A 27943-nucleotide genomic window follows, 5' to 3' on the forward strand; every position below is an offset into this window, starting at 1 on the left:
AGGTACATGGGGAGCTCTAAAAGAGGGAGAGGCGTACAGATTGGAACCGGGATTTGCAGAATGTAGGATCAGGACTAAATTTCTATTTGCTGTCCAGAATAAAATGATGAGTAGTGTGATTCCCTTCACAGTACATGCTGCAAAGGACCCAAGACCAAGATGAGAACGTGGCTTTGGAGGCCTGTGAATTCTGGCTGACTTTGGCTGAACAGCCAATATGCAAAGATGTACTTGTGAGGCATCTGCCTAAGTAAGTGTCCCGCTTCCAAGTGCCACTTGTCCTCGGGACACTCGGAGATGTCAGACTTCTTTATTGATATGAGTAGATTTTCTTGATTACCTTTTTTTATAAACTACATGAAAATAGTTTATTCATGTGTTGGGGGGTGGATTCAGAGGTGCCAAAACAGGCACTTGGAGATCAGTGGACAAACCCTACCTTTACAGATAAAGCATAATTGCAGTGTTTAGTTACTATTGGTCTTCTGTTTTGGAACTTTGGAGCATGAGTGTTTGTCTGACCAATATTTCTTAAACCTGCCCTGTTCATATTCCTTGAGTTAATTGGAGCAGCAGTGTATCACAGGATATGCTCACAGACTATATTGCCACTGCTATCTTTGGTTTAATTAGTGTGCATGAGGTTGTTAAGACAACTTAATACTCTATGGATCTTTAGGTCTATGTTTCATTAATTCTCTCTAGGTTGATTCCTGTGTTAGTGAATGGCATGAAGTACTCAGATATAGATATTATCCTGCTTAAGGTAAGTAAACCATCATCTGATTAGGGAACACAAATCTATATTAATGATAAAGTTTTGAATTTGATCATTAGGGCATTTATTTAAGATAGACCCTGTGTAAGGGCTTCCTATTACCTGTAATAGGCTACAGATGTTCAAAGTAGAACAAACTAAATTTGTTTGTTACCTTAATTGATAGTGACATTGGTGCTTTCCTTAATTTGCCTTTGATCAAAGCCATTTGAGGTTTATTTTTAGTTTGTAATTTATTTTATTTGTTAAGACTGTCTTACTCTCTCTGGGTTTATTTTAAATATACTGATCTGAATTTAATTTGGGTTACTCTTATTGCACCAACTAATAGTAGAAAGGGCCTGTAACCTAGCAGGTGTCATATACCCATTGTCCCTTTCACGGGTCCTGTTTACTGCAGAGGGAAGTAGTTTTCTCTCAGGAAATACACTCCAGAATCCTGTGCATGACCCATATGATGCTCTGGTTCCTTTACTTATGTAGGCATTAATAGCTTAAAATGGAGTAGCCACTGAAGGCTTCTGTTTAAATAACAACAGGGCGACGTGGAAGAAGATGAAACAATCCCTGACAGCGAGCAGGACATAAGGCCACGGTTTCATCGCTCAAGGACAGTGGCTCAGCAGCATGAGGAGGACGGAATTGAAGAGGAAGATGACGACGACGATGAAATTGATGATGATGATACAATTTCTGACTGGAATCTGAGTAAGTAGGATGGGTAAAGCACGGTTGCTTACTTGGACAACCTCTGTTGCTGGTGTCTAACCCAGGTCTTAGGAAGCTGTGAGTAGACTCACAAGTTTTATTATGTCAGCCTGAACTATGTAGTAAGACCTTTGTCAAGAAAATAAATAATAATACAGTGAGTTTTATTTGTACATCTGTCCAGCCATCACCATGATCATTAATGTGGGATATTTCTATTACCTCCATCCCCATAGCCATCAGTCTGTGTCAGTCTAAAGATTTGCTGCTTGTAAACAGCCCTTCCTAACCAGCTCTTACTTGGCATCCATGTTGTAGCATATATCCACAGTCTTTCCTTTCGTCAGTTGGTGAACTTTGTGTGGATGCATTTTCAGGTCAGGCAAATGTATCCAGCATAAGCTTGCTTGCTTGATTGTCATGGCCATGGTTTAATCTATGACTGGAAGAGGGATGTGACGTGTCCCTACAAGGGGAAAATCCAAGACTTTAATCCAACACAAGCAAGCAAGCAAGCAAGCTGCTACTCTTCAATTAAGAGTGTGGACCAGGGGGCTGGAGAGGTGGCTCAGCAGATAAGAAAGTTTACTGCTCTTGCAGAGGACTGGGGTTCAAGTCCTGGTACTCACATGGTAGCTCATAACGTACCATAACTGCAGATTCAGGGAATCTGCTGCCCTCTTCTGGCCTCCTCAGGCATCAGTCACTTGATGTAAAGACAGAACAAGGGAGAACACCCAAACCAAACAACAACAAAAACTTAAAATAGAAAGTGGGTCAGAAAAAAAAATTATAGCTGGTGGTGGTGGCGCACGCCTTTAATCCCAGCACTCGGGAGGCAGACGCAGGCGGATCTCTGTGAGTTTGAGGCCAGCCTGGTCTACAAGAGCTAGTTCCAGGACAGTTTCTAAAGCTACAGAGAAACCCTGTCTTGAAAAAAAAAATATATGCTTGATTTTAAATGATCTACTATTAGAAATGTTATGTAAAGGACTGGAGAGGTAGCTCAGAGGTTAACAGCTCTGGTTGCTCTTCCAGAGATCTGAGTTCAATTCCCAGCAAACATGTGGTGGCTCACAACATCTGTAATGAGATCTGATTCCCTTTTCTGGCCTGCAGGCATACATGCAGACAGAATACTGTATACATAATAAGTAAATAAGTCTTTTAGAAAGAAAGAAATACTAAGTAGAACTAAGCTGGTGTTTTGTTGTTTGTTTTGTTTTTGAGATGGGGTCTCATGTAGCCCTCGCCGGCCTGGAACTCGGTATCGAGCAGGCTGTCCTCTGACAGATTGACCTACCACTACCGGCCTGAGTAGAATTCAGTTTTAAGTGTGACTTTTTTCTTTTTCTTTTTAGTCTGTTTGTTTGCTTTAAAGTGAGCACATTTTGCCACAGAATTTTAACAATAACCATACATGGCATTCTGAAAGCGCATTAGATTTTTCCACAAAAAGATAGAAGACTCTGTAATCAAGTACAGAATAAAATATCTTAATAAATTTGCTAATTCTGTCAACAAAAATGTATTTCCCTAGGAAAATGTTCTGCTGCTGCTCTAGATGTTCTCGCAAATGTTTATCGTGATGAACTCTTGCCACACATTTTGCCACTTTTGAAAGAGTTGCTTTTCCACCATGAATGGGTTGTTAAAGAATCAGGCATCTTGGTTTTAGGAGCAATTGCTGAAGGTAAGTCCAATTGCAAAGAAAGTTCTTAATAGATTTTAATAAGGCTAGGTTACTTTAAGCAGTCGTTAACTTAGTAAGCAGAGACTTCACTCTGAACACATACACTGAATGGCTCTGCTCGCAAGGCCAGTGTGTGGTAGATGGGACTGTGATCGCTACTGACCTTAAAAGAGATGACTGAATTCAGAAACCACCTTAAAGTAAGTTCCTGTTAGGTACCACTAAGAAAGAAATCTGATGTCTGAGGGCTGTTGCTCAGGAAATAGCTTTATTCCCCAGGTAAATCTAGGAAGTTTGGTAAGGCAAGAGTGTCACCATTCTCTATAAGAAGATTGGTTTTTTGTTTTATCTTAGCTGTAAATTTCTACCTCAAGACATTTTATAGGCATCTTTTTAAATACTTTTTTATTGATATTTATTGAGCTCTACATTTTTCTCTGTTCCCCTCCCTGCCTCTCCCCTCTTCTCTTCAACCCTCCCCCAAGGTCCCCATGTTCCCAATTTACTCAGGAGATCTTGTCTTTTTCTACATTCTACTTCCCATGTAGATCAGATCTATGTGAGTCTCTCTTAGCGTCCACATTGTTGTCTAAGTTCTCTGGGATTGTGGTTTGTAGGCTGGCTTTCTTTGCTTTATGTTTAAAAACCACCTATGAGTGAGTACATGTGATAATTGTCTTTCTGTGTCTGGGTTACCTCACTCAAAATAATGTTTTCTAGTTCCATCCATTTTCCCTCAGAATTCAAGCTGTCGTTATTTTTTTTTCTGCTGTGTAGTACTCCATTGTGTAAATATACCACATTTTCCTTATCCATTCTTTGATCGAGGGGCATTTAGGTTGTTTCCAGGTTCTGACTATGACAAACAAAGCTGCTATGAACATAATTGAGCACATGTCCTTGTGGCACGACTGAGCATCCTTTGGATATATACCCAAAAAGTGGTATTACTGGGTCTTGAGGAAGGTTGTTTCCTAATTTTCTGAGAAATTGCCACACTGATATCCAAAGGGGTTGTGCCAGCTTGCATTCCCACCAGCAATGCAGAAGCGTTCCCTTTACCCCACAACCTCTCCAGCTTAAGTTGTCATCAGTGTTTTTGATCTTGGCCATTCTTTCAGGTGTAAGATGGAATCTCAGAGTTGTTTTGATTTGCATTTCTCTGATGACTAAGGATATTGAACATTTCCTTAAGTGTCTTTCAGCTATTTTATATCCCTCTGTTTAGATCTGTACTCCATTTTTTTTATTGGATTATGTGACCTTTTGATGTCCAATTTCTTGAGTTCTTTGTATATTTTGGAGATCAGATCTCTGTCTGATGTGGGGTTAGTGAAGATCTTTTCCCATTCTGTAGGCTGTCGTTTTGTCCTGTTGGCCATGTCCTTTGCTTTACGGAAGCTTTTCAGTTTCAGGAGGTCCCATTTATTCATTGTTTCTCTCAGTGTCTGTGCTGCTGGGGTTCTATTTAGGAAGTGGTTCCCTGGGCCAATGCGTTCAAGTGTACTTCCCACTTTTTCTTCTATAAGGTTTAGTGTGGCTGGCTTTATGTTGAGGTCTTTGATCCATTTGGACTTGAGTTTTGTGCATGATGATAGATATGGGTCTATTTTCATTCTTCTACATGTTATGCCAGCACCATTTGTTAAATATGCTTTCTTTTTTCCATTTGATATTTTTTTGCTTCCTTATCAAAGATCAGGTGTTCAAAGATGTGTGGATTGATATCCAGGTCTTCTATTCGGTTCCAATAACATCTTTGAAAACCAGAATTTTCTTGAAATTTGAGGTCAAATGGATGCATCTAAAAAAAATCATATTGAGTGAGGTAACCCAGACACAGAAAGACAAGTATAATATGTACTCATTCATAAATGGCTTTTAGACATAAAGCAAACTAAAAACAGCCTACAATTCACAATCCCAGAGAATCTAGACAACAATGAGGACCCTAAGAGAGACATACATAGATCTAATCTATATGGAAAGTAGAAAGTAGAAAAAACAAGATCTCCTGAGTAAATTGGGAGCATGAGGACCATGGGATAGGGTTGAAGGGGAAGAGAGAGGCAGGGAGGGGAGTGGAGAAAAATAGTTAATAATAATTTTAAAAAGACAAAGTACAAATACATATATACAGGTAAGTCATCCTTGCATTTAAAATAATTAAATTAACAACAACAACAAAAAAAGAAAACCAGAATTTTCATGACAAAAATGTAAATGTAATTTTAGCCTCCTGTAAGACACCTAGGAACAACTAACTCTGATTTATTATTCTAAATAATTTGGTATCAACTTTCCTATTTGTAGCACATGGAAATGTACTAAATTTTTCTTTGTGAATGCTTGTGTTCTCATATACAGTTGAGTTTAGCGCTGTTTTGAAGGATTGCTGTTCTTTCCTAGGTTGCATGCAAGGCATGATTCCATACTTGCCTGAGCTCATTCCTCACCTTATTCAGTGCCTCTCTGACAAAAAGGCTCTTGTGCGGTCCATTACCTGCTGGACTCTTAGCCGCTATGCACACTGGGTAGTCAGCCAGCCACCAGATACATACCTGAAGCCATTAATGACAGAATTGCTGAAGCGTATCCTGGATAGCAACAAGAGAGTACAAGAAGCCGCTTGCAGGTGGGACAGTGTGATTGTGAAAGTAAGAGCCTGGTTTTGAACCAGTAGTAGAACGTTGACGTTAAACCATTAAACATACAACACTGCAGTTTATGATGGGAAATTAGTTTTCTTTGGTTCAGTTTTAATAGGACTGATTTGTAGCTCTGGGATATTTGCACAATGGCATATTTTACAAATTTTTTTAGACTAGAAAATATTTTTACTAATGGTTTTGTTAAAGTGTGACTTTTAGCTAAGCATGAGCCTTTGCTTTCTTCCTCATTCTGTCAGCTAAAGTGTTTGTGGAATCTCAAAGGAATAACAAAATTCTAGATCTTTAGTCTACAGAACCACAGCCAAAACTTGGCAGGATGTCCTACAGACTTTTGGTATGTCCACAGTGATGTCATATGCTTAGTGAATATTCCATAGTTGTTCTGTTGGATTTAGGACACTCTTTTCTCACATCAAAACTATTTGCTTTCATCTCTACTAGTTTTTGTTTCCTGGAGCAAGGGTACCTGCCATTAAATTTATAACTCCAAGTAGTTTTTACCATTGACCCTTTCATGGGTTTAGGGATCAAACCTCAGATACTCCGATATGCCAGGCAAGCGTTCAGTCATTTACCTGCCATTTCAGCTTATCGTTAAGTGTTCTTGTCTGGGTGATCTTTCATTAGCCTAAGACTTGCCTACTAAGCTCGACTGGGTTACCAAGTACCTTCCTAGATCTGGAATTACAAGAAGTCACTAATATGCCTGGTTTTATTTGTTTTAAATCTAGATTATGGAACTTACACTCCAGATTGCTGCATTTCCAGCACTCTGACAATATGAATAGTAAGCACCAAATAAACTTGTTGAATGGATAAATACAAGGACCAGAAGTCTTAATGGTTTTAGATCTCACCACTGTAGCATATTAAGAAAAGAGGATCAGGCCAACCTGATCTACAGAGTGAAATCCAGAACAGCTGGGGCTACACAGACCCTGTCTCCAAAAAAAGTTTTTTTAAAGGAAGAGGGCGAGCTGGATAGATAGCTTAACACTTAAGGTTAATTCCCAGTAGTGCATGACAGTTCACCACCACCTGTAACTTCATTTTAGGGGATTAGATGTTTATAACTATCTTCAAGGACTCCCGCATGCACGTGGTGTACATACAGACACAGGCGTGTACGCATAAAATGTTTTTGTGAGAAAAAAATCATTAAAAAGCAAAGTAAGCCTGTAGAATGAGGCAAGGCTGTACTCATGGTGCGATGTATAATCTTCTGTGACAGGAGACTTCATTTCCTATGTGTTTCTCATTTTCATTGTAGTGCCTTCGCTACATTAGAAGAGGAGGCTTGTACAGAGCTTGTCCCATACCTTGCTTATATACTCGATACCCTCGTCTTCGCCTTCAGTAAATACCAGCATAAGAACTTGCTCATTCTGTACGATGCCATTGGGACATTAGCAGATTCCGTGGGACATCATTTAAACAAGCCAGTAAGGATCCGAGGATGACTGCTATGGGGACAGTACAATAAGCTGCATAAATACATAGTGTGTGTTTCAAAATGAAAAGCCTAAGAAGTAGGAACAGTTAGGTTTTGCTACTGTGGGAATAGGGAATATAATTCTTAAGAAAGGTAGCAGTTGGAATAAGCTTATGGCTAGTGTAATAATAGCAGCTCATGAATACACTTTGGAGTGTCTGGAGGAAAGGGATGAAAGAGTTTGTACTCCACATTGACTTGGTTCCATTTAAGCACCTTTAACACTGGCTTCAAAGCTGCTGCATCTCCACATTCTACTTCTCTTCAGAGTGTACCTGACATCAGAAGTCTACTATAGAATATAAAAGTTAGAATGCGAATGGTAGGTAGAAAATGCTGACGAGCACTAAAAGTGTCTTGTCTGTCGTGGTGTAGCATACGAGGTGAGGTTTGAAGATACTGTCTTAAGAATTTTAACATAGCTCAGTGTCCCTGCTGGAAATGATTTGGTGAGATACATGGTCACTGTAGGAAGAGCCTTAACTCACCCTTGTTTTGAATTATTCTCAACCCTAGAGCCAGACAGTCTGTAGGTCACTTTGGTGTTGGTTGGGTGGTTTACTTAGTTGAGGGGTAGGTTGTGTTTTACAGCCTGTACCTCTTGTGTAACTATCATGAGCTCACTATAGAGCAACAGCCATTATAGTATAGCCACAGCCAGACCTTCCCACCCCAAATAGTCTTATTACTTGGGAGGAAAACCTGGGATTTAACAAGCTGTGGATTATGCTGTGTTTGGTGACAGACACTCGTAGTCCCAGCATTTGGGAGGCAGAGGCAAATGGATCTCTTGACTTTGAGGCCAGCTTTGACCACACAGTGAATTCCAGGCAGGCCAGCCAGTCCATGGCAAGACTGACTTAAAATAGAAAGCAGTGGTGGCTGGAGAGATGGTGTAGCACTTAAGAGCACTGGCTGCTCTTCCAGAGGTCCTGAGTTCAACTCCCAACACTCACATGGTGGCTCACAGCCATCTATAATAGGATCTGTAACAGGATCTGATGCCCTCTGCTGGCCAGCAGAACACTCATACATAAAATATTAATAAGTAAGTAAATAAATAAAAGAGAAAGAAACCCAAGTAGCAGATTTTAATGGAATGAGATACTTACACACATTTTGTTTAGAAAATATGGAAGATTATTTTAAATCAGAGTCATATGAATTAAAAAGTGGAGATAGGGTAGAAAAATATTTAAGTGAAGACAGGGTCTTAAAAATAGGTTTGTAAAAGTTTAGCACAGTTGTTCCAAATGAACTTTAATTTTTATAAACTCGAAATGAACTAGCGTGTTCCCAGATGGTAGTGAAGCTCTGTGTTTGTTGTTCTGTAAACAGGAATATATTCAGATGCTAATGCCGCCTCTGATCCAGAAATGGAACATGTTAAAGGACGAAGACAAAGATCTCTTCCCGTTGCTTGAGGTATGCTGAGCTGGTGATGTGCGAGTTCCCGCAGTGTGAACCCATCACAAATGTGTTCTGAACCAAAATGTGTGTGCTTGATAGAATGTCAACAAATTGTTTCTCAAAACAATTTCTGTTGAAATGCTGAATAGTCATGGAACTTGTTTTTTGCATCATTTTAAAGTTTGTTCTTTGACAGTTTCATACATGTGTAGACTGTATGGTCATGTTTTACCCACATTCCCTCTCCCACTCCTAAAACTGCACCACTGTGTGTCCCTTCTACTTAGTGTCTTATTAAGATGGGAACGCGCTGTGTAGCTGTGGCTGTCGTGAAACTCACGATGTACACCAAGCTGGCCTTGAACTCTTAGAGCTCTCCCTGCTTTCAGCTGCTGGGATTCAAGGAATACATCACCATTCCTGGTTTTTTGTTTTGTTTTGTTTTTAAATAACTTAACGAGTCCAATTAATATTGTCTGTATATATGCCCATGAGTATGGGGCCATCTACCAGAGCAACCTACAAGCAGTCACAACCCTAAAGAAAAATTGCTATTCTGTAGTTGGTAACTATTGTAGTTACCAACCAATAGCTGTTCAACTAGGGATGGTCTTTGTGAGCTCCTCCCCCATCTGTTCTAGAATACTATCTAGCCTTGACCTTATGACACTGAGTTCACGAGTCTAGTGGCCTTGTCATATACAGAAGACAGCGTCTCACAGCGTTCCTCTGCACCTTCCGGCTCTTAGGTTTGTCTTAACCCCGAGCTTGGGGAAGGGAGTATGTCGACGTTTCTTTTCATTTAGGGCTGAACATTCAAAAGTCAATTCTTCTCAACTCTGGACTGCTTCCCAGTGCAGAAAGAAGCTTCTCTGACCAAGGTTAAACTTAAGGTTAATCTGTGACTATAAGTATAAATATTTAGAAGGATGTTTGACAGCATGTCCACTTGGCAAAAAAACAGTCATAGTTTAACTCCCAGGGTCTGACCACCTCAACCATGAACTTTTGACTGGGTTTACAGTACCAAGTATGAATTCTCTACCATGGACTAGGCCTTTGGTTAAATTACAGACTGGTTGGTTGCTCTGTAGTAGTCTTGCCACTCCTGTACCATACGCACAGCAGTCTCCTTGGTAGACTCACTTCCTCACTCTGAAATGTGTTCTCATGGTAGGGTTGTCTGTCATGTTTGTGTATCTTACACATACCCTATCGACCCTCTTTATAAATCACACTTAGATTGCTTATTATTTCTGATATAATGGAATTTTAACTTTCTTCTGATTGTCTGACAAATTGACAACGAACAAAGTTAGAAAAGGTGTGATAGCATCGTAGAACAGATGCTTAAACAGCTCAGACTTTTTTGCTTAATTTAAAGCATCTATTGTCTTTTCTATAATCTGAAAACTTAATGTGTGTACTTGATTCTTTCTAGTGCCTATCATCCGTTGCCACAGCCTTGCAATCTGGCTTCCTTCCCTATTGTGAACCTGTGTATCAGCGTTGTGTGAACCTAGTACAGAAGACTCTAGCACAAGCCATGGTATATATATATATTTTTTTTCATATATTTTTCTTTCTGACTATCGTAATTTTAGAGATAGATGTACACACTTTTTCATTGTGCAACAGCAAAGACAATGTGTTTAATTTCAGCTAAACAATGCTCAACCAGAACAATATGAAGCTCCAGATAAAGATTTTATGATTGTGGCTCTTGACTTACTCAGTGGCCTGGCTGAAGGGCTGGGAGGCAACATCGAGCAACTGGTAGCCCGAAGTAACATCCTAACACTAATGTATCAATGCATGCAGGTAAGATTTGTAAGAGTGAATGAGTTGGAACCTGCTTCATTGTGTTATGAGAAGTTAATTTCTTCTTATTTCTTGTAGGATAAAATGCCCGAAGTTCGGCAGAGTTCTTTCGCCTTATTAGGTGATCTGACTAAAGCTTGTTTTCAGCATGTTAAGCCCTGTATAGGTATGAATGTTTTCTTCTCTGGGTGTGGACTAGCATATCTGTCTTAATTGTATTTAAAAACAAATTTCACAGAACAGAATGTAACAATCTCATTTCATAGGAATATACTTTCCCCTGCTTTCTTTTCTCTTTTTGTCTCATTTGTAGCTTTTACTGGCCTAGAACTTACAGAGAATACACCTGCTCTGCCTCCCAGTGCTGGGATTAAAAGGTGTGTGCCACCACACTCAGTAGAAATATGTTTTTTGAATCAGCTGTTTATGGATTTTAAGTAATTTCAGCTATTGTATGTTAAGTCATTGTGGTTTTAGTTTAATTCTCTATTATATATAAGTATATATTTTTATTTGTTTTGTTTTTTGAGACAGGGTTTTTCTGTGTAGCCCTGGCTGTCCTGGAACTCACTCTGTAGACCAGGCTGGCCCCAAACTCAGAGATCTGCCTGCCTCTGTCTCCTAAGTGTTAGGATTAAATGCATGCAGCTCGACTTCCCTTCTAAATTATAAAACATTTATTATGTATACAGTGTTTTACCTGCATGTGTCCCTGCAGGCCAGAGAAGGCACCAGATCTCATAACAGGTGGTTGTGAGCTACCTACCATGTTGTTGCTGGAAATTGAACTCAGGACCTCTGGAAGAACAGTCAGTGCTTTTAACCACTGATCCATTTCTCCAGGCCCTATAAAACATTCTTATGAGATGCTGTTCATACAAATGTGTAACAAAGCTCTGTTGTCAATGCATGTTAAATCATGTTTCCCATGCATTGCTGTCCATAGTCACAAAGACCATGGAATTATTTTTTTTCTTTGAAACTGGGTTTTTCTATAGCTTTGGAGCCTGTCCTGGAACTAGCTCTTGTAGACCAGACTGGCCTCGAACTCACAGAGATCCTCCTGCCTCTGCCTCCCGAGTGCTGGGATTAAAGGCATGCGCTACCACCACCCAGCTGACCATGGATATTTTTAAATTCAGTATTTCAGAACCTGTTGCACTGAGAGGGGTCCTTTTGTTTGTCCGGACTGCCTGGCTAGCTTACACCCGAAATAACCACAATGAAACTATTCATTTAAACACTGCCTGGCCCATTAGCTCTAACTTCTTGTTGGCTAATACTTACATCTTAATTTAACTCATTTATATTAATCTGTGTATTTCCACGTGACTGTGGCTTACCATAAGCAAGATTCTACCAGCGTCCGTCTCAGACAGGAGATCCATGGCATCTGCCACTCTGCCCTTCTTCCCAGCATTCAGTTCTGTCTACTCCACCTACCTATGTTCTATCCTATCAACTAGGCCAATGCAATTTCTTTATTCAACCAATGAAAGCAACACATAAACAGAAGGACCTCCTCTACCAAGAACCTATCTAAATCTCTTTTATGTAATTGCTTTTTATTGCTAAAGGGATCTGAGATTTTGTCTTGAACTTACTGATTTTCTTAGTGATGACCACACTTCTGGTGTTGTCTAACATGCACTCCATTCCTCTGTATTAGCCATCAGCTAGGAGATAGGTCCAGAAGCCAAGCTTCATTTTAATTCGAGGGTTTGGAGTGTAGGTTTGTGGGGTTTCTTGTTTTTATAGATGGTTTTATATGCTTTTTTATTTAAAGATTATTTGTATTTATGTTCATGTGTCTATGCCGTTATGCATTATGTGCATATACATCCAGGGAGGTCTGAGGGCACCTGGATCTCCTGTAGCTAGAGTTAGACCGTTTGAGCCAACTAATGTGGCTGCTAGGAACCGAATCTGGACTCTTTGGAAGAGTAGCAAATTCTTTAAACCACTAAGCTATCTCTTTGTTCCCAGTTTTGTATACTACTTCAGAAGGTAACTGGAGACTAGTTGTCCCTCTTTTTTTGTTAATGCTTCCAACTATGGTGGTTATTAAATAATTAGTGGTTCTCACCCTGGATCAGTTTTGCTGTCTGGGAGTGTTTACGGTATCTAGATACACTCTGTTTAGCTTAAGTTAGTATGACTGGTATTCATGGGTATAGACATATACATTCAGGCAAAACACCCATACACATATAAGCTAAAAGTAAATGTAAGGGGGAGCTGCTACCTGAAGTGTACTTAAGCCTCATATGAAAATTCAGTAGTCAGATATTATCTCTTGTAGTTTTTAAGAAATACTAAAACTTCTTTAAAGAAATATTCTTGTGTATTTTTATCAGTTTCAGTATTGACACTATAAAGTTTGTTTTATGATAAAACTTATTTTTGCCTGGATTTCCTTTAAAAGTAAGAAGTCTGTTGACAGGTTTACCACATAGCCTTATTTTATTATTTTGTTGTTATTTTTGTTTTTCCTAGCTGATTTCATGCCAATATTGGGAACAAATCTAAATCCAGAGTTTATTTCAGTCTGCAACAATGCCACCTGGGCGATTGGGGAAATATCGATTCAAATGGGTAAGGTTATTTACCTCTGAGCAGTGCATCCAAAAGTGCCTTGATCATTGTCGTCAGTGTTCTGTGAGAGATCGGAGGGAGGGAGGGAGGGAGGGAGGGAGGGAGGGAGGGAGGGAGGAGGGCTAGCTTGTGTCACAGTTAGGAAGAAAGGAAAATGTTTTGTGATGATGTCTTAACGTTGATTTCTTCTTATTCTCTCTCTCTGTGGTATAACCTAGGTATAGAGATGCAGCCTTATATTCCTATGGTGTTACACCAGCTTGTAGAAATCATTAACAGACCCAACACACCAAAGACGCTGTTAGAGAACACAGGTACCATATGAATGAAATGTTGTGGTGAAGAGAAAATGATTTGCTTCCTAAGTTTAAATCAAGATGCGTAGAGAAACCAAAGCAAAGCTAACTTTGAAAATTCATCCACTTGTTATTATCATGAGTTTGAATTCTTTGTAACAGTGTCTTAGTTTAGCTATGTTCCATAGCCAGGTTATAGGGACATTGGACAAACATTTTTCTACATATTCTCAAGTTCACTACCCTCTAATATGTATTCTTGCTAAGATCCTTGTTGAGTCATATGAATTTTTTACTTTAAATTCAGGAAGTAGCTGGGAAAAGTAAAGATTTTAAATGTACATTTACATATAGCCAAAAATAGATTTTAGTTCATCAACTAATTGCCTCAAAATGTTATATATATTTTGTATTTTATCCTGAAACTTTTTAAAATCAGGAACTTAAGCAGTTCCTAGTGGGGTTTTTATTTTAGAGACTGTTTCTCTTCTGCATTTATGTGAAGCATGTTGGTGTTAAAGAATGCCTTCCATACAATAGCACACAGGGTGATTACGTCTCTTTTCTTCCACGCTCTCAGACAGTTGCTAATGAATATTTCAGCTTTGTTTCTGTTCAGGCACATCTTTCTTTATATATTGAGGTAACAATTCTAGCAGTTTATTCATAGTTAATGGGAGTCCTACCACTATCACAAGAGAAAGATTAAGGTCTTCCGAATATGAAAGTTTTCCCAGACATTTTAACTTGGTATTTTTGAATTACACAGTTTTACCCTCATATAATTGAAGTTTATAATGTTTATTGGTATGGAAGGAAATCTTTTAATTATGGAGCAGTTATCTGGCTGATTGACTGTATGGGTACTGTTTAGTTTAAAGTAAATTAGATTTTCTTGCTGAAAAGTTTAACAGTCTGTGTATAGAATGATTTTGAAATGTTGGCAGATTTTTTTTTTTTGTCTTCCTAGAATGCAGTACCTATACATGGCATTCAGAATGGAAACACTTGGTTATTATAAGAATGTCATTGAACCTAAAGACAAATTTTTTCTTTATCTTTAAATGTGAATGCATAACTACAAATAAATGTTGAGTGTAATGTATACTGAAGTTTCTTGTGGGATATCAGCTGGCGGACGTCTTCCTTTAAGAAAAATTGGCTTTGTTTATCAGATAATACTCCTGGCATGGCAATACCTAAGTAATGATAATGCCATTCAGGTTGATGGACTGAGTCAGTATGAGAACCACACAGGATTCATTAAGTTAATTTTGACACAAGTGGCTATGTAAATTACTGACTTCATTCCTTACCCAAAAGAATGGGTTTTAAACTATTAAAATCACGCTATGTTTTAGCAACTTACCATATTCTCAATATCCCCTGAGGCCAATTCCTTAGTGTGTTGTATTTGCTTTTTCCAACTAGTATATCCTACACTGAACTTTTTCAATGGACCATCATCTGCTTTCTCGCATGTTTCATTGGATTGTTCATACTTGCCTGTTTAATGAGAATGTTGCATAGTTTTGTGTCTTTTGAACATAGGTTTTCTTTCTCTTGCTTCATATGAATCTGCTGAATTTTAGTATTATCTGTGTAGTTTGCTTCAAGTAATCCTTAAACATTTTTCTTTACCCTTCCAACCCCACCCTTTTTTATGAAAGGTTAACCTGTAAGTTTTTGAGAGAACACCATTAAAGCACCTCATGGTTTGTTTTCTGTGTGTATATTTACCCGTTGTGTATGAATGTATTTATATGTATGTACCTTTGAACTGCAAGATGCAGTTCCAATTGCAGCTCTCTTAGCTCTTTATACATTTATGGAATTCCTGAATTTTGATGGAGAATGTTTGCCCACTACAAGTTTTTTTTTTTTTTGCTTGTTTGTTTTTTTAAACAAAATGATGTACTATTCTATTATTTATTTTGTGTTAGGCCTTTTGTAGCAAAGAGTGTTTTTTTTTTCCTATAGTCCATATCACCTGTCATTACAGTGGACTATCTAAATTTCCTTCTCTAGAGCTTTATCTCTCATATAGCTAGTGCTGTTACCTGAGTTATTGGAGATTTGTCAGAATGGAGTTTGATACACCGGAACGGCTTTTCAGTCTGTGCATTCGGTGGACACCATGGTACTTAATATCCAACAATTGATATCGATACAATCAACAAAACCCCATCAATTTGAGAAAAGTTAACTTAAATGTTACCAAAATTTCGGTTAATATCCCTAGGTGATTTTTAAAGGTTGTAATCACTTATAAAAAGTGGAGAAATTTTGAATTAATGCAGCTCCAAAGATTGGTGTTTGAATGAACTTCATTTGAATGTAATCACATTTACTGCTAATTCTTGGGGAAAGAATCCATGTTCTGCCATTTTGAGGGCTCTGAATGAAGATTCTCTAAGCCCACTCATGTTAATAGCTCATCTTTTTACTAGTACTTGACATTTGGTGAGCAGGAAAAACACTTGATGGTTTTTGGTGTTCTCTCAATCTTTAGTTACTTTAATTCCTTTTGTTTTCCTTTTTCCAAGAGTATGCTATATATGTTGCTGCCCCTTCCATCAGGGGGTGGTAATAAACAACACTGGTGAGATCTTATGTTTATTATCATACACAAATTCTGTTGGTTTCTGTTTCTGAGTTATTTGTTGTTTTTTCTTTATTTTTTCTCCTTCCCCCTCATTTGCTCATGTCTTGGTTGGCGTTTGGTGGTGTATAACCGTGATTGCGTTACCTTAGCAATAACAATTGGTCGTCTTGGTTACGTTTGTCCTCAAGAGGTGGCCCCCATGCTACAGCAGTTTATAAGACCCTGGTGTGTATTATTCAATCTTTTTTTTTAATTCATTTTTCTTCACTCTTTCTTTCTCTATCTCACTTTTAGATATATTTTCAGTTGGTTACAAAAATCACAATCCTTAATCATTGCCAACCATGTGACTAATCTTGTCCTATCAGGTTTGTGAGGTTTTTCAGTAGCATCGTCATGTATATTTATTTTATGTTGTGGCTAACGACTAATTGATGCATGGGATAAGATTGTCACATGCTTGCTGTGTTTAAAAGCTTGATTATACATAAAAGCATTTAAATATCCACCAGAAAAATTAAGATGCATGCAAATTTTATAAATTTAGGTTCTTGCATTATGTTTCTTTTTTTAGAATTAATTTGGAAACTTGGATTGCATTAAATACACGTTTAAATTTGCTACGTACAAAATCTTATTTGCTTGTTAATGTCAGAGTTAAACATCTATCTACACCATAAGTGTATAGTAATAGTTTATATTGTGACAGTATAGCCTGTGTTCTGCTTCTTTCAATTGATAATCTTTTAACTCAAGTCATTTTCAGTAGTGTTTAATGGAATAAAAGTCATAAAAAATTTAAAAAATAATTTGGTAATATACTCTGTCTCAGGCTAATTAATAGTTTAAGAAAAACCAGTTGTCTATTTTTATAGATTCAGTCTATTAAGAAAATATGAATTTCACTGTTAATACTATTGAGATAAGATGGGTCAGACATGAGAAATGAAAGTCAAGCTTCCTGAAAATGTAGTATATTCATTATCTCTATTGTGGTGCCTATTCCATTAAATACTGTCTATTAGCATTGTGTTGAACCTGCTTTTTACTTTTAATACTAAACTCAGTTCTGTAATTCAATAGGTGTACCTCTCTGAGAAACATAAGAGACAATGAAGAGAAAGATTCAGCATTCCGTGGGATTTGTACCATGATCAGTGTGAATCCCAGTGGCGTAATCCAAGTAAGATGTTCACAGGGGTTTGTTCTCAGCGTTCTGTGTACTACATAATAAAATTTTAAAGGAAAAATATTTTAAGGCTTTAATTACATTTGTTTATTGTGTGTGGACAAACACATGCCGTGGCACATGTGGGGGAGGGGTCAGAACAACCTGTAGAAGTCAGCTCTCTCCCTCCAGCAGGTGGGTGCTAGAGACTGACCTCAGCTCTTCAGGGATGGCAGCACCCCGCAGTATTTGATTCTCAAGTCTTACTGCACTAAGTAAGATAGTGATAGCAGACTTGTCTTCCACTGGACCAGGCCTTTTCATGTATGTTTAGAGTTCATTTATTTACTTTGTACGTACCTCCTGTTTATAGATATCAGTTTAGAGTTAGAACTTTAAAATAGCAAATAAAATAGAATATTGAGTTATTTTTTCTTTTTTTAATTATTTATTATGTATACAATGTTCTGTCTGCATGTATGCCTACCCACCAGAAGAGGGCACCAGGTCTCATAGATGGTTGTGAGCCACCATGTGGTTGCTGGGAATTGAACTCAGGACCTCTGGAAGAGCAGCCAGTGCTCTTAACCTCTGAGCCATCTCTCCAACCCTTGAGTCATTTTTTCAAATTGTTTTAAAAACTTGTTATTTATTCATCCTATTTTATTTCCTGTTTGTTATCTTTAGACATTTTTAAAATTATAGCTATCATTTTTAATATGTATGGATGTTTTACCTGCATTTTTGTCTGTACACCTTGTGTGTGCTTGGCGCCCTTGAAGGCCAGAAGTTGGTGTCAGATCCCTTGGAACTGGAGTTAAATATGATTATGAGTGGCCATGTGGGTTCTGGGAATCAAACCTGGTTTCTCTGGAAGAGCAACCAGTGTGCTCCCTTAACTGCTGAACCATCTAACTGCAGCCCCTCTCGACATTTAATTATTTAGTGACATATATATGGGCGTTCAATAAAAATTTTCCAGCTGCCAGTTTTCCAGACATAACACAGAAAAAAAAAAAAAAACCATTGAATTCTATACCACATGCTCAAAATACAAAACACATGTATGGAACCCTAAATTAAATACTCAGCATTCATTTGTTCCATTGATTGGTTGGGGTTTTTGTTAGTTGGTCCTCTCCAAGAGCAACTGGGCTCTATCCCTCAGTCCTCTCTCCAGACCCTGGTTGGTTCTCACGCTGTATGGCCTGTGGGTGCTGAGATCTGAATTGAGGTCGTCTGCAGAAGCAACCAGTGCTCCTAACTGCTGAGCCGTCTCTTTAGCCGAGTATTTAAGGTTTTGTTTACTATTTCAAGATGGTTGTTAAATTTAATCCCCTTCGTCTGTTTCAAGCTAGCATGTGGTATAAATTCTAGTTGATCCAGGTTGTTTACAATCTAGCCAGAACTGCCTTATTGTTGACTTTATCTGGTACTTTCAGACCATTTCTAATGCTAAATATTTCCTAGACTGGTTTGCTTTTGTTTTGTAAATTACAGTTTAATATAAGTTACTAGGAGGTAATGAGTTAATTGAAATGTTAAACAGTCACTTCTAATTCCCTAGTGGTCCTAGTTGACTTTAAATATTGGGGTTTTAGTTAAGTTCCGCGACGAGCTCATAAATTTGCATCTGTATTTTACTGAATTTGGTAAAAAGAGTAGCAACATAAAATGCCTCTTGCTTGTTACAGGATTTTATATTTTTTTGTGATGCCGTTGCATCGTGGATTAACCCAAAAGATGATCTCAGAGACATGTTCTGTAAGGTAACTAATCAGCACTTATGACTGTTAATTCCTAGTTGAAACACTGGAGTTCCTCTTTATTTTAAACTCAGCTTCTTCGGAGCTGTATTGTGATCTCAACTCTTAGCAGAGAACCTGGCTTGATAGTAAGATCTGGAACTGGCTCGGGACAGTATTCTCCCAGTTAATAAAACTGATTCATGTTCTCTTATTATTGCAATTGTAGAAAATGGCTTGAAGTTCTCAAGATGAATTATCTTGAACAGAGTAAACCTTCACCAGTGCCCTTCACAGGGATTGAGCCTGTGTTGTTTTGTTAGTACTCCCTTCTGATTAACTGTGGTCTGTACTCGGCTGTAACAGTGAGAAATATAATATGCTTGAATCACTTGAAATTAGTGACTGTATTTGCAGTCAAAAGCCCAAAGCTTATATATTTATTTCTAAGTTGAAATAACCCAACATTCTTAAAGAAAGAAGGGAGGGAGGAAGGAAGGAAAAGTTACCCAGTAGATAGGTTTTATGTTGTTTGGTTTTGACTTTTTTGTTTTTTTAAATTTAATATCAGAGATTTCTCAATATTATTTAGCAACATCATGTTGGTAAAGACATTTCCTGAATTTTAAATGTAAAGCATAGAGGGTAGTTTTGGTCATTCGTGGGGCCTAGAACTTAACTTACAAAGTTTGAGATTTAATACTTTGAAATGGAAATCGTAATTAACATCAATAATGCTTGATTTCTAAAGATAAACAGATCTGAGTTTTTGTCTTTGTTCATAAGGTAATTATAGGTTTTCACTCTTTGCAGATCCTTCATGGATTTAAAAACCAAGTCGGGGATGAAAATTGGAGGCGATTCTCTGACCAGTTTCCTCTTCCCTTAAAAGAGCGTCTTGCAGCTTTCTATGGTGTTTAATCTAATACACTTAAGCTGCGTCCCAGAATTAGGGGTAAGTTACAAACTTTGGAAATTTTTAGAGTGAAAGTATTTAATGAATATGCCAGTCAAATAATGTCATGTTGTCCCTCCATCTCTCCCCACCTCCCAGGAGTCTTAGATAAGCAGAAATCCTGGTTGATGCACTGGTTTGATTCTATACATTATTTCATCCCTTTCTTGTTTGCATGGGTAGCATTCTCAGTGGGTTCAGTTTTGAAGCCTTACTTTATAATCGTAGATGTAAGCAAGGACAAGAAGCTTTGTGTGTTGTGACCTTTAAGGAAACAAATTTAGAAAATTCTGGAAGTAGATGACATTTAACACTCGTTTGTTAATCACCTAGCAGCTACCCAGAATGAATTGTTCATGAATTGGTCTCTTCGTTTGAGGAAGTAGAGGGCCAAGTACTTGGTCTTGCTCTTGGTAGTCTCTGTTCTCAGTTTGAGATGAACAGCTTTGCTCTCTAGCTTCATCTAGTTATGCTGAGGAGTAACAGTGTGGTATACAGTAAGAGAACTTGGTGTGCTTGCCTTACCTACAAAGTGACTTACTCTTTGGATAGTATAGTGAACTAGTAAAAATTCTCCAGGTTTTGAACATAACTTGAGACTTAAACTATCTGACTGGAAGCCAGGCATAGGACACACTAAATGTGTAAACTGTTTACTATACCAGATTGAAGTACCCTTTACATCACAAGGGTTTGGGGGTTGTTTTATTTTTTTGGCTAGCCACTTGTTTAATCTGAGCATGAAAGATTTTATTATCCAAGTTACCTAACCTAGAGGAGAGTAGAAATGAATTTATATAGCCTCAGGCTGTCTAGGCCCTCTCTGTATTGTTCACTCTAGTTATGAATCCTCGGCTTCAGCATTTTGGGGTGTTTTATTTTTCTTAGGGGAATTACTTAGCTTTAAAGATTCCACATCGAGCTAGTGAGTCTTAAGTAGTTTGTCATCCTTTAAATTGGTCAGTACCTTTTATTCTTGCTTCTTTATGCTTGCATGCAGAAGCAGGAGAAAGCAGTTGATCATACTTCACTGAGGGGTCCGTTAACCTCTGAATTCATATGAACAGTTACAAGTGACCAGTGGTTTGTAGTATTTTTGTAAAAGGACCACGTATCTGACATTGGTTTATGTATTCCAATAATCTTACTTAATTTTAATGTAACAATTTTAAAAAGTCTACATCAGCAAAAATGAAATTGCCTGAGAGTATGGGAAATAACCAATAGGGTTGAAAGGATGACTAATTACAAACATCAAGAAGATGGGTGTGTTAGACTGGAGAGATGGTTCAGTGGTTTGGAGCACTAGCTGCTTAGGGGTCCTGAGTTCAATTCCCAGCATGCACATGGAGGCTCATAGCCATCTGTAATGGGATCTGATACCCAATTCTGGCATAAAGCTGTACATGCAGATAGAGTAACTCATATACACAATAATTTTTCCCCCCAGGATTTTTGTTTTGTTTTGTTAGGCTTTTTGAGTCAGGGTTTCTCTAGCTTTGGAGCCAGTCCTGGAACTCACTATAGATCAGGCTGGCCTTGAATTCACAGAGCTCCTCTTGCCTCTGCCTCTTGAGTGCTAGGATTATAGGCGAGTGCCACCACTGTACATGTTAAAAGAAATAAATCTTTTTCTTTTTTTTTTTTTTTTTTTTTTTAAAGATGATGATGGTGTTAAGTTCTGTTTTTGAATATTATTGAATGTTCTGATCCCAGTAGGGTAAAATTAGAATTTATTTTCTTAAACATCAGATATTTTGATTTCATTTTAAGAAAGTAAAGTGACATGCAGGAAATGTTCAGTTTGCATGACACCCATTCTGCTAAAAGAAGTAAGGATAAATAACATGCAAAGCAGAATTCATCATATGAAGCACTGTATACTGTTTGTCCCCAATGTGTGTTCACTTTCATATTTAATGCAGGTAACTAACTGTTCAGTCTCACAAGAACATGGCATGCATGATCTTTGGCAATTTGTCGAATTTCCTAATTTCTTTAGGTAAAGATAGAAATGTTATTTGACTGGTTTTGTGTTTCATTGGCTCTGAAAGAGAGGTGGGTATTAAAGATAAAATTGGTTTTGTTTTTTGCAGGTCCATCAGTCTTGGAGACTATAAGGGAGCCTCTGCACCCAGGGAAAATGTTACCCTTTACAGGGGGGAAGGGTAAACCAGTAGGGAATACAGTACAATCCCAACCCTACTGGGAGGGGCGGGAGGGAGGTGTTGCCGTCACTGTATTAAGTCGATGTTGGGAAATGTTTTAACATCTGGAGCCTTTGTGGGTGGAAATCTGTCTCCAATTACAACTCTGCACTGGATGTGAAGAAGCAAAAACTATTCAGTCTACTCACAGAACAGTACTTTCTGGAATATTATGGGGAATTGTACCAAAACAAGAACCACATAAACAATGCGTAGGGATAAGAAGGAGGAAAATCCTATGGTCCACAACAAAGGAAACCTAAGAGTGGGAAGCTACAACAGTAAGGAAGCTTTTTTCATTAAAGGTTTTTTATATAAATTTTCCCACGTTACAGGGCCTTGTTTTGCATGCTGATGAAGAACTACACAAACTAACAGTTAAAATCAGCTTGCCTCCCCTAGTAGAAGCAGGTTCTTGGAAGTTACAATTTAAGGTACCCCCAAAAAGTTGGAAATAAAACGAAACAAATTTGAACAATGAAGCACCCTGTGAAATGCCAACGAGTCACTCCTTTTACCTTTGCGGGCTGGGCAGGGAGGGAGGAATAAATGGGGTCGGGGTATCAGACTAAAGGTGAGATCTAATTTTACATTAAAACGTTAGTGGATATAATTTCATGGTTGTACTTCTTAGATTTAATTTCTAGGCCAACACGTTATTTTAAGGTGCAGTTTAAGGTTCAGGCATGCGCTCTGGCTCATAGTGATTGAAAGTGATGTAAATTAGTGGGACCGTAGCATGCTTGCATCACATAGAGTGCAGTTGGTATCCATTTACCTATGTTGCGCCAGTTTGGGTTGCAGTTTACCAATTCAATAGCCCTGCATTAAAATTACTTTAAGATTTGTGGATTTTATTTTTTATTAAGAATATAGATATATAAAAGTACTGTAGTTTACAGCTAGGCCTTGAAATATCTTTTTAGGATCTGTTAGGAATAAGATTGATATTGTATTGTGTGTAACCTGCACAATGTGGAAAGCTGATATACCTGTGCAAAATCTCTGCCTCTGTGCTGTCAGTGTGGTGTGCTTTCTGCATGGTTATATACTACTAGTGATTTTATCAAATTTCAAATTACATGGTAAAAGATCTGTAAAAGGCTGCATAAATATTAGTTGGCACATAAAGACAATTGTAGAAGTTGAAACAGGATTGCTATATTTCAATGTTTATTCCCACTCAACATATTGCCTCTAAGCTTTCCTTTTTTTATTTTATTTTATTTTATTTTATTTTATTGTTCAAAGCATGATCTTAAAGATACGTTTAAGTTAATGGATGTAATGCAGGGTTCCTACACTGTATTGGCGCATGTTGGTGGCCCTTTGTGCCCTAAGCATATGCACACAGGGTGCAAGTTCAAAGCTACAGAGTGAGAGTTGGTTTGGATCCTCTTCATTTCATTTGTTTGGCTTTTCTGTTATTTCCCCCCACCCCCTACTTACATGTATTCCTGTGAATAAATCCTTGTTAAGTTAACCCTTTACTTTTCCTTCCATGTGTATTTTCTTACATACTGTGAATGTGAAGACCCTAACTGGTACACTTGATCTTATGTCCATATGAAAGTGCGAGTCTTTAATAATTTGGATTGCCTGAGCAGTGTGTATCCCATGATGATGAAGGAAAATGGAGAGTTTTGAGGTTTTTGTTTTGTTTTGTTTTGTTTTTTTAGCTCTGCTGGTCAGAGATAAAGCCACGCCTTTCCATTTTTCAATGCTGCATATTTAATCTGCAACAAATTGTTAAGCCATAACAGCCTTTTTATATTTTAATTTGTCACCTTTGCATTGCAGAATAAATACCGAATAACAGTTTTTATAAGCAGTTGCTCCTCTTTGCATGGTTCTGTTCTCTAAAAGTGTTGACTGATAAGGCCATTGCACTGAAGTGTGAGCTGTGTGCGTGTGACTTTATAAATGCAGTTTCAAAACATTTCACATGCATGGTAGCATACAGAAAGGTTTTAGTTGTTGTATATGTGTTTGTTTTAACATGTTCTTTTACTTTTTTCCCTTCTATTTTGGCTTTGCAAATTTCAGTCTATAAGGCCTGAAATAAAATCATCTACAATACCCAATCTTTGTTAATTTCAAGCTAGACTCAAGGGTGTATGGCATTTCCTTTTTAGTACAGTTACCTTACAGAGAGCTCAAAAATTTGCTTCTTGGGTTGGCTTTAACGCCGGAGCAGAATAACTGTTTTATCCTTGGGTTGTAAATGCCATGTAGTGCTTCAGATGCTTTCCAGAACTGAACATAGGAGGTAATGGTCTTGCATAAGTAGTAAATAAACAGCCAGATTCGTCTCTTAACATAATAAAACAAATATAAAAACTCTCAATAAAGTTATATGGACCTGTGATAAACAATTCTGTATTAAGTAAAAGCGATATTGTCACCTGTCTGATTAAGAATATATTTCCAATTTGGCAGTTACGCAGCACAAAAACAAGCAATATTTAGTTTTGTAGTAAATAGATTTGTTTCTAAGTTTAATAACTTTATAATAGAAAATTAAGTAAATATGTCTGACAACCTAAGATTAGGGGTATTTCCTAATGTAGTTTTTTTGTTGAGGCTATTGTTTCTTCCTAATTTATATTATATTTCAGACAACATAGTATAGCACAGGAATTTGCAGAAGCCATTTAAGGTTTTTTTGGTTTGTTTTGTTTTATTTTTTGAGGTAAGCGCTGAGTTAGCATATATTGTTTTGATGAACGTAACACATCATGGGATATATAAATATATATAAAACAACTTAATTCTTGTGGTGCAGTCTTGATAGTTTTGAATGTTGACTGAATGTCTGTGAGATCGTGCGTTTGTCATGGTTACATTCCAGTGTTTCTGCCTCTTGGCATGCTTAAAACGCGGCTTCCTCCGCCTGCTCCTTTCACACTAAAATGCTGTTAGTGTGCTCAGCTACAGAGATAGCCGCTGCTGAGTGATGTAGATTTTCTACTTGAATATTTTTATGTTGTAGGAACCTCAGGAGGTCAGTGTTTACTGTTTTCTATATGCCTTCTTTTCCTGTTTGAGCTTCTCTCTTTGAAGGATTCTAACAGAAGAAAAGCTGCTGGTCAACCTAAGTTGGAAACAGAAAGTGTGTTTGTAGAGCTTAAATGCATACTTGGCAGTTCCGTGTCACAGCCCATTCATTAGCAAGTGAACTTAGTGCCACACGTGTTCATTTCTTCAGGAAATAATTTAGCTTTTTGTATTGTCTAATCTCTAATGACTTCATACTGTGTGAGAAAAATCACTTTTGTATTGTTTGTTGGTTATTTCCAAAATAATCAACTTGTAAATATCCTTAGAGCCAGTTCTGATGCTTACATTATTGCTACTTGATTTTGTTATGCAACTTAGATTTCAGATCTTAAAACACTTAACCAAGCCATTACATCTTAAAACAAAACAAGTAGCATACATTTTGTAATTAACATTGATAAACACTGTGATTTTTTTGGTTAAGACTTTTTCATTGATCTGAATTGCTTAAATTGCATATATTGTAAAATAGAGTCAGATGTATATTTTAAAATAATTTCAACTGACTTTCCTCTTACTGCTTTGTCTACTCAGTTACGAATATTCAGATACAAGTTTTATCTCAGGTGAATATCCTTGTATCATTTTGCTTTGGTGACATGTTTATAAAGAAAGATCATCATACTTAATAGTCTTGGGAGGTTTGTGAGTTGTTTTTGTTGTTGTTGTTGTTGTTGTTGTTTATGTATTTTATTGATAATCTTCCCAGTTAGTCTGGTGTTCCCTCCCTCCATCCCCCGATTGTTCTCTCAGACTGGAGCAATACAGAAAGCTCTCCACATCTAGTATGCAGATTTATCTGAAATTGAGTCAAGTTTGGTTCTCCTCTTTTCCAGACCCTCAAAATACAAAAGTGGAACCTTTTCTCCCTTACCTAAAATTTTCTGCATAGTTGAGGTGCCAGAATTAAATTATGTATTAAACTCTTGTCTCAACTTAACACCTTTGCAGTGAAGACAGTTTTTTGCTTCATATAGTTAATTATATTCATATTGAATGTATTAACAGATGCCAGAGCAAAAGCATTCTTCCCAAGGGAAGAGTGTGTCGTGCATACCTAAAAACCTAATTCCTTCCTTTGCTAATACTACAGGTGCACACAGATTTGCTTATAGAGTTACTTTTGAAAATATTACAAGGCAGGGAGACACTAATTGTTGCTGCTAGTACTGTTTAATAAAGTGAGCGAGCATTGGAATCTAAAAGGAAAATAGGGTCTTGTGGTTAACAGCCTGGGATAATTGAGAAGGAAAAAGAGCAGTAGTGGCCTGTGTTGGTAACAATATTATCTAGTATCAATACCATACAGTAGCATTGTATATCAGCTAGTGAGTGCACTTTGTAGTGTATTAAATATGGCAGTGCTTCTAAGGCCTCTTTCAAGTTAAGTTTCACATGAAAGTTAGTTTCTCTTACCTGTATGCTTTCTAGGTAAGTAGAAACTAGCTTCAGGCTTGATATAGATCTTCTCCCTGTTGGTATTACATATATGTAGATAATTCTCAATGCCTAATTATTATACAATTGTAAGGTATATGCTTAATTACAGCAACTGCTTTTGTGGTTTGTATCCCAGAGTGTATTGTGTTGAAATAAAAAGATGCAAAGCAGCTGTATGTATGCATGACTTAGAGGGAAGTTAAAACCGGTTTTCTTTTCCCCACCTCTGTACATTAAAAACTAAGCCAAATCTATTTGCCAATAGTAGATCACTAATTACAAAACTAGTAGTTTGTCTTTTAGTAGGAGTTTTTGTTTGCCATAAGTCACTCTTACTGTGGCTTGGTATTATGTGGGATTGTCTCTTACACAGGTACAGTCATCTTGCTCAATGCCTGCTGTAACGTGGTTAGCCTAGAAGGCAGTGTTGTCCCTCCTGATGTCCACCGGGTTCCACTATATTTTCCTCTTACCTTTTTGTCCCTGCTTTCCAATGTGGATATATAACCAAACTGAACTTCATTGGGTTTTTTATGGAGATAATATTAGATAATACTGTGTAATTAATTTTACTCAATAGATTATCATCTTAAGAGATGCTTAAATGTGGTAAATCACTTCATATTATGAAAGTTTTACACTTAATCTTCATGCTAACGTTGGGTGCAATAACTTAGTAGTACTTGCTTAGTTATGAATAACTGGATCTTTCTGCTGACAACTTAGGTTGTATGAGTTATGCTTAAAAGCTTTAAATCTGATGTTTCCTGTACCTGCCACACTATGTTAGAATGTGTCCTTCAAACATATCCTCCTGCAACTTCTCAAACTGTACTCAATTGATATTTCTTGAAGTCTAACTCTGTGCTAACAGATCTTCATTTTAAATAGAATACGGTTTTAATTTTTGATAAGCTGCTGAATTTTAAAGAGAGTTTTTTGGGGCCACCAAATATTTTGGATCATGCAGAGAATATATATTGTACTGTAGTAATTTTGTATTTACATTTGTATGATGTGACATGATAGACGTGAATGTTAATCACTGCTTGACTATGTTAATAAAGTTGTTTAACTATAGACGTTGCACTCTGATTTTTAATGGAAAGAAATTCTTTCTTTGTCTTCCTCCATTTTGTGTCCTAATAGGTTTGGTGGGGTTTTTTGGGGGTGGGATTAAAGTGTTGTGTGGTTTTTATTGTTTTTGGGTTTGTTTTCTCTATCTTACACATTAGTGAGCTGTTGTTATCCAAGCAGCCTTTTTTCTTGGTCATGTACTACAGAAACTTTTGCATACA

General features: G+C 37.5%; 1 protein-coding gene across 4 annotated transcripts in view; it reads left to right on the plus strand.

The window, feature by feature from the left end:
* The window catches only part of Tnpo1 (transportin 1), an 83616-nt gene extending 55891 nt beyond the window's left edge, over positions 1-27725 (plus strand). For all 4 annotated transcript variants that reach the window (XM_038321931.1, XM_038321933.1, XM_038321932.1 and 1 more), the window contains exons 9-25: positions 132-250; positions 706-766; positions 1318-1486; positions 3027-3179; positions 5589-5814; positions 7122-7293; positions 8682-8768; positions 10195-10302; positions 10416-10574; positions 10653-10740; positions 13071-13169; positions 13388-13483; positions 16220-16295; positions 17154-17253; positions 18933-19007; positions 19797-19938; positions 22035-27725. In XM_038321931.1, the coding sequence (XP_038177859.1) occupies positions 132-250; positions 706-766; positions 1318-1486; positions 3027-3179; positions 5589-5814; positions 7122-7293; positions 8682-8768; positions 10195-10302; positions 10416-10574; positions 10653-10740; positions 13071-13169; positions 13388-13483; positions 16220-16295; positions 17154-17253; positions 18933-19007; positions 19797-19904 (1896 nt within the window). In that variant the 3' untranslated portion in view covers positions 19905-19938; positions 22035-27725. The remainder of the gene's footprint in view (positions 1-131; positions 251-705; positions 767-1317; positions 1487-3026; positions 3180-5588; positions 5815-7121; positions 7294-8681; positions 8769-10194; positions 10303-10415; positions 10575-10652; positions 10741-13070; positions 13170-13387; positions 13484-16219; positions 16296-17153; positions 17254-18932; positions 19008-19796; positions 19939-22034) is intronic.
* The last annotated feature ends 218 nt before the right edge of the window (positions 27726-27943 follow it).

Source organism: Arvicola amphibius, chromosome 3 (assembly GCF_903992535.2).
Source record: "Arvicola amphibius chromosome 3, mArvAmp1.2, whole genome shotgun sequence".
NCBI classification, from domain to species: domain Eukaryota; kingdom Metazoa; phylum Chordata; class Mammalia; order Rodentia; family Cricetidae; genus Arvicola; species Arvicola amphibius.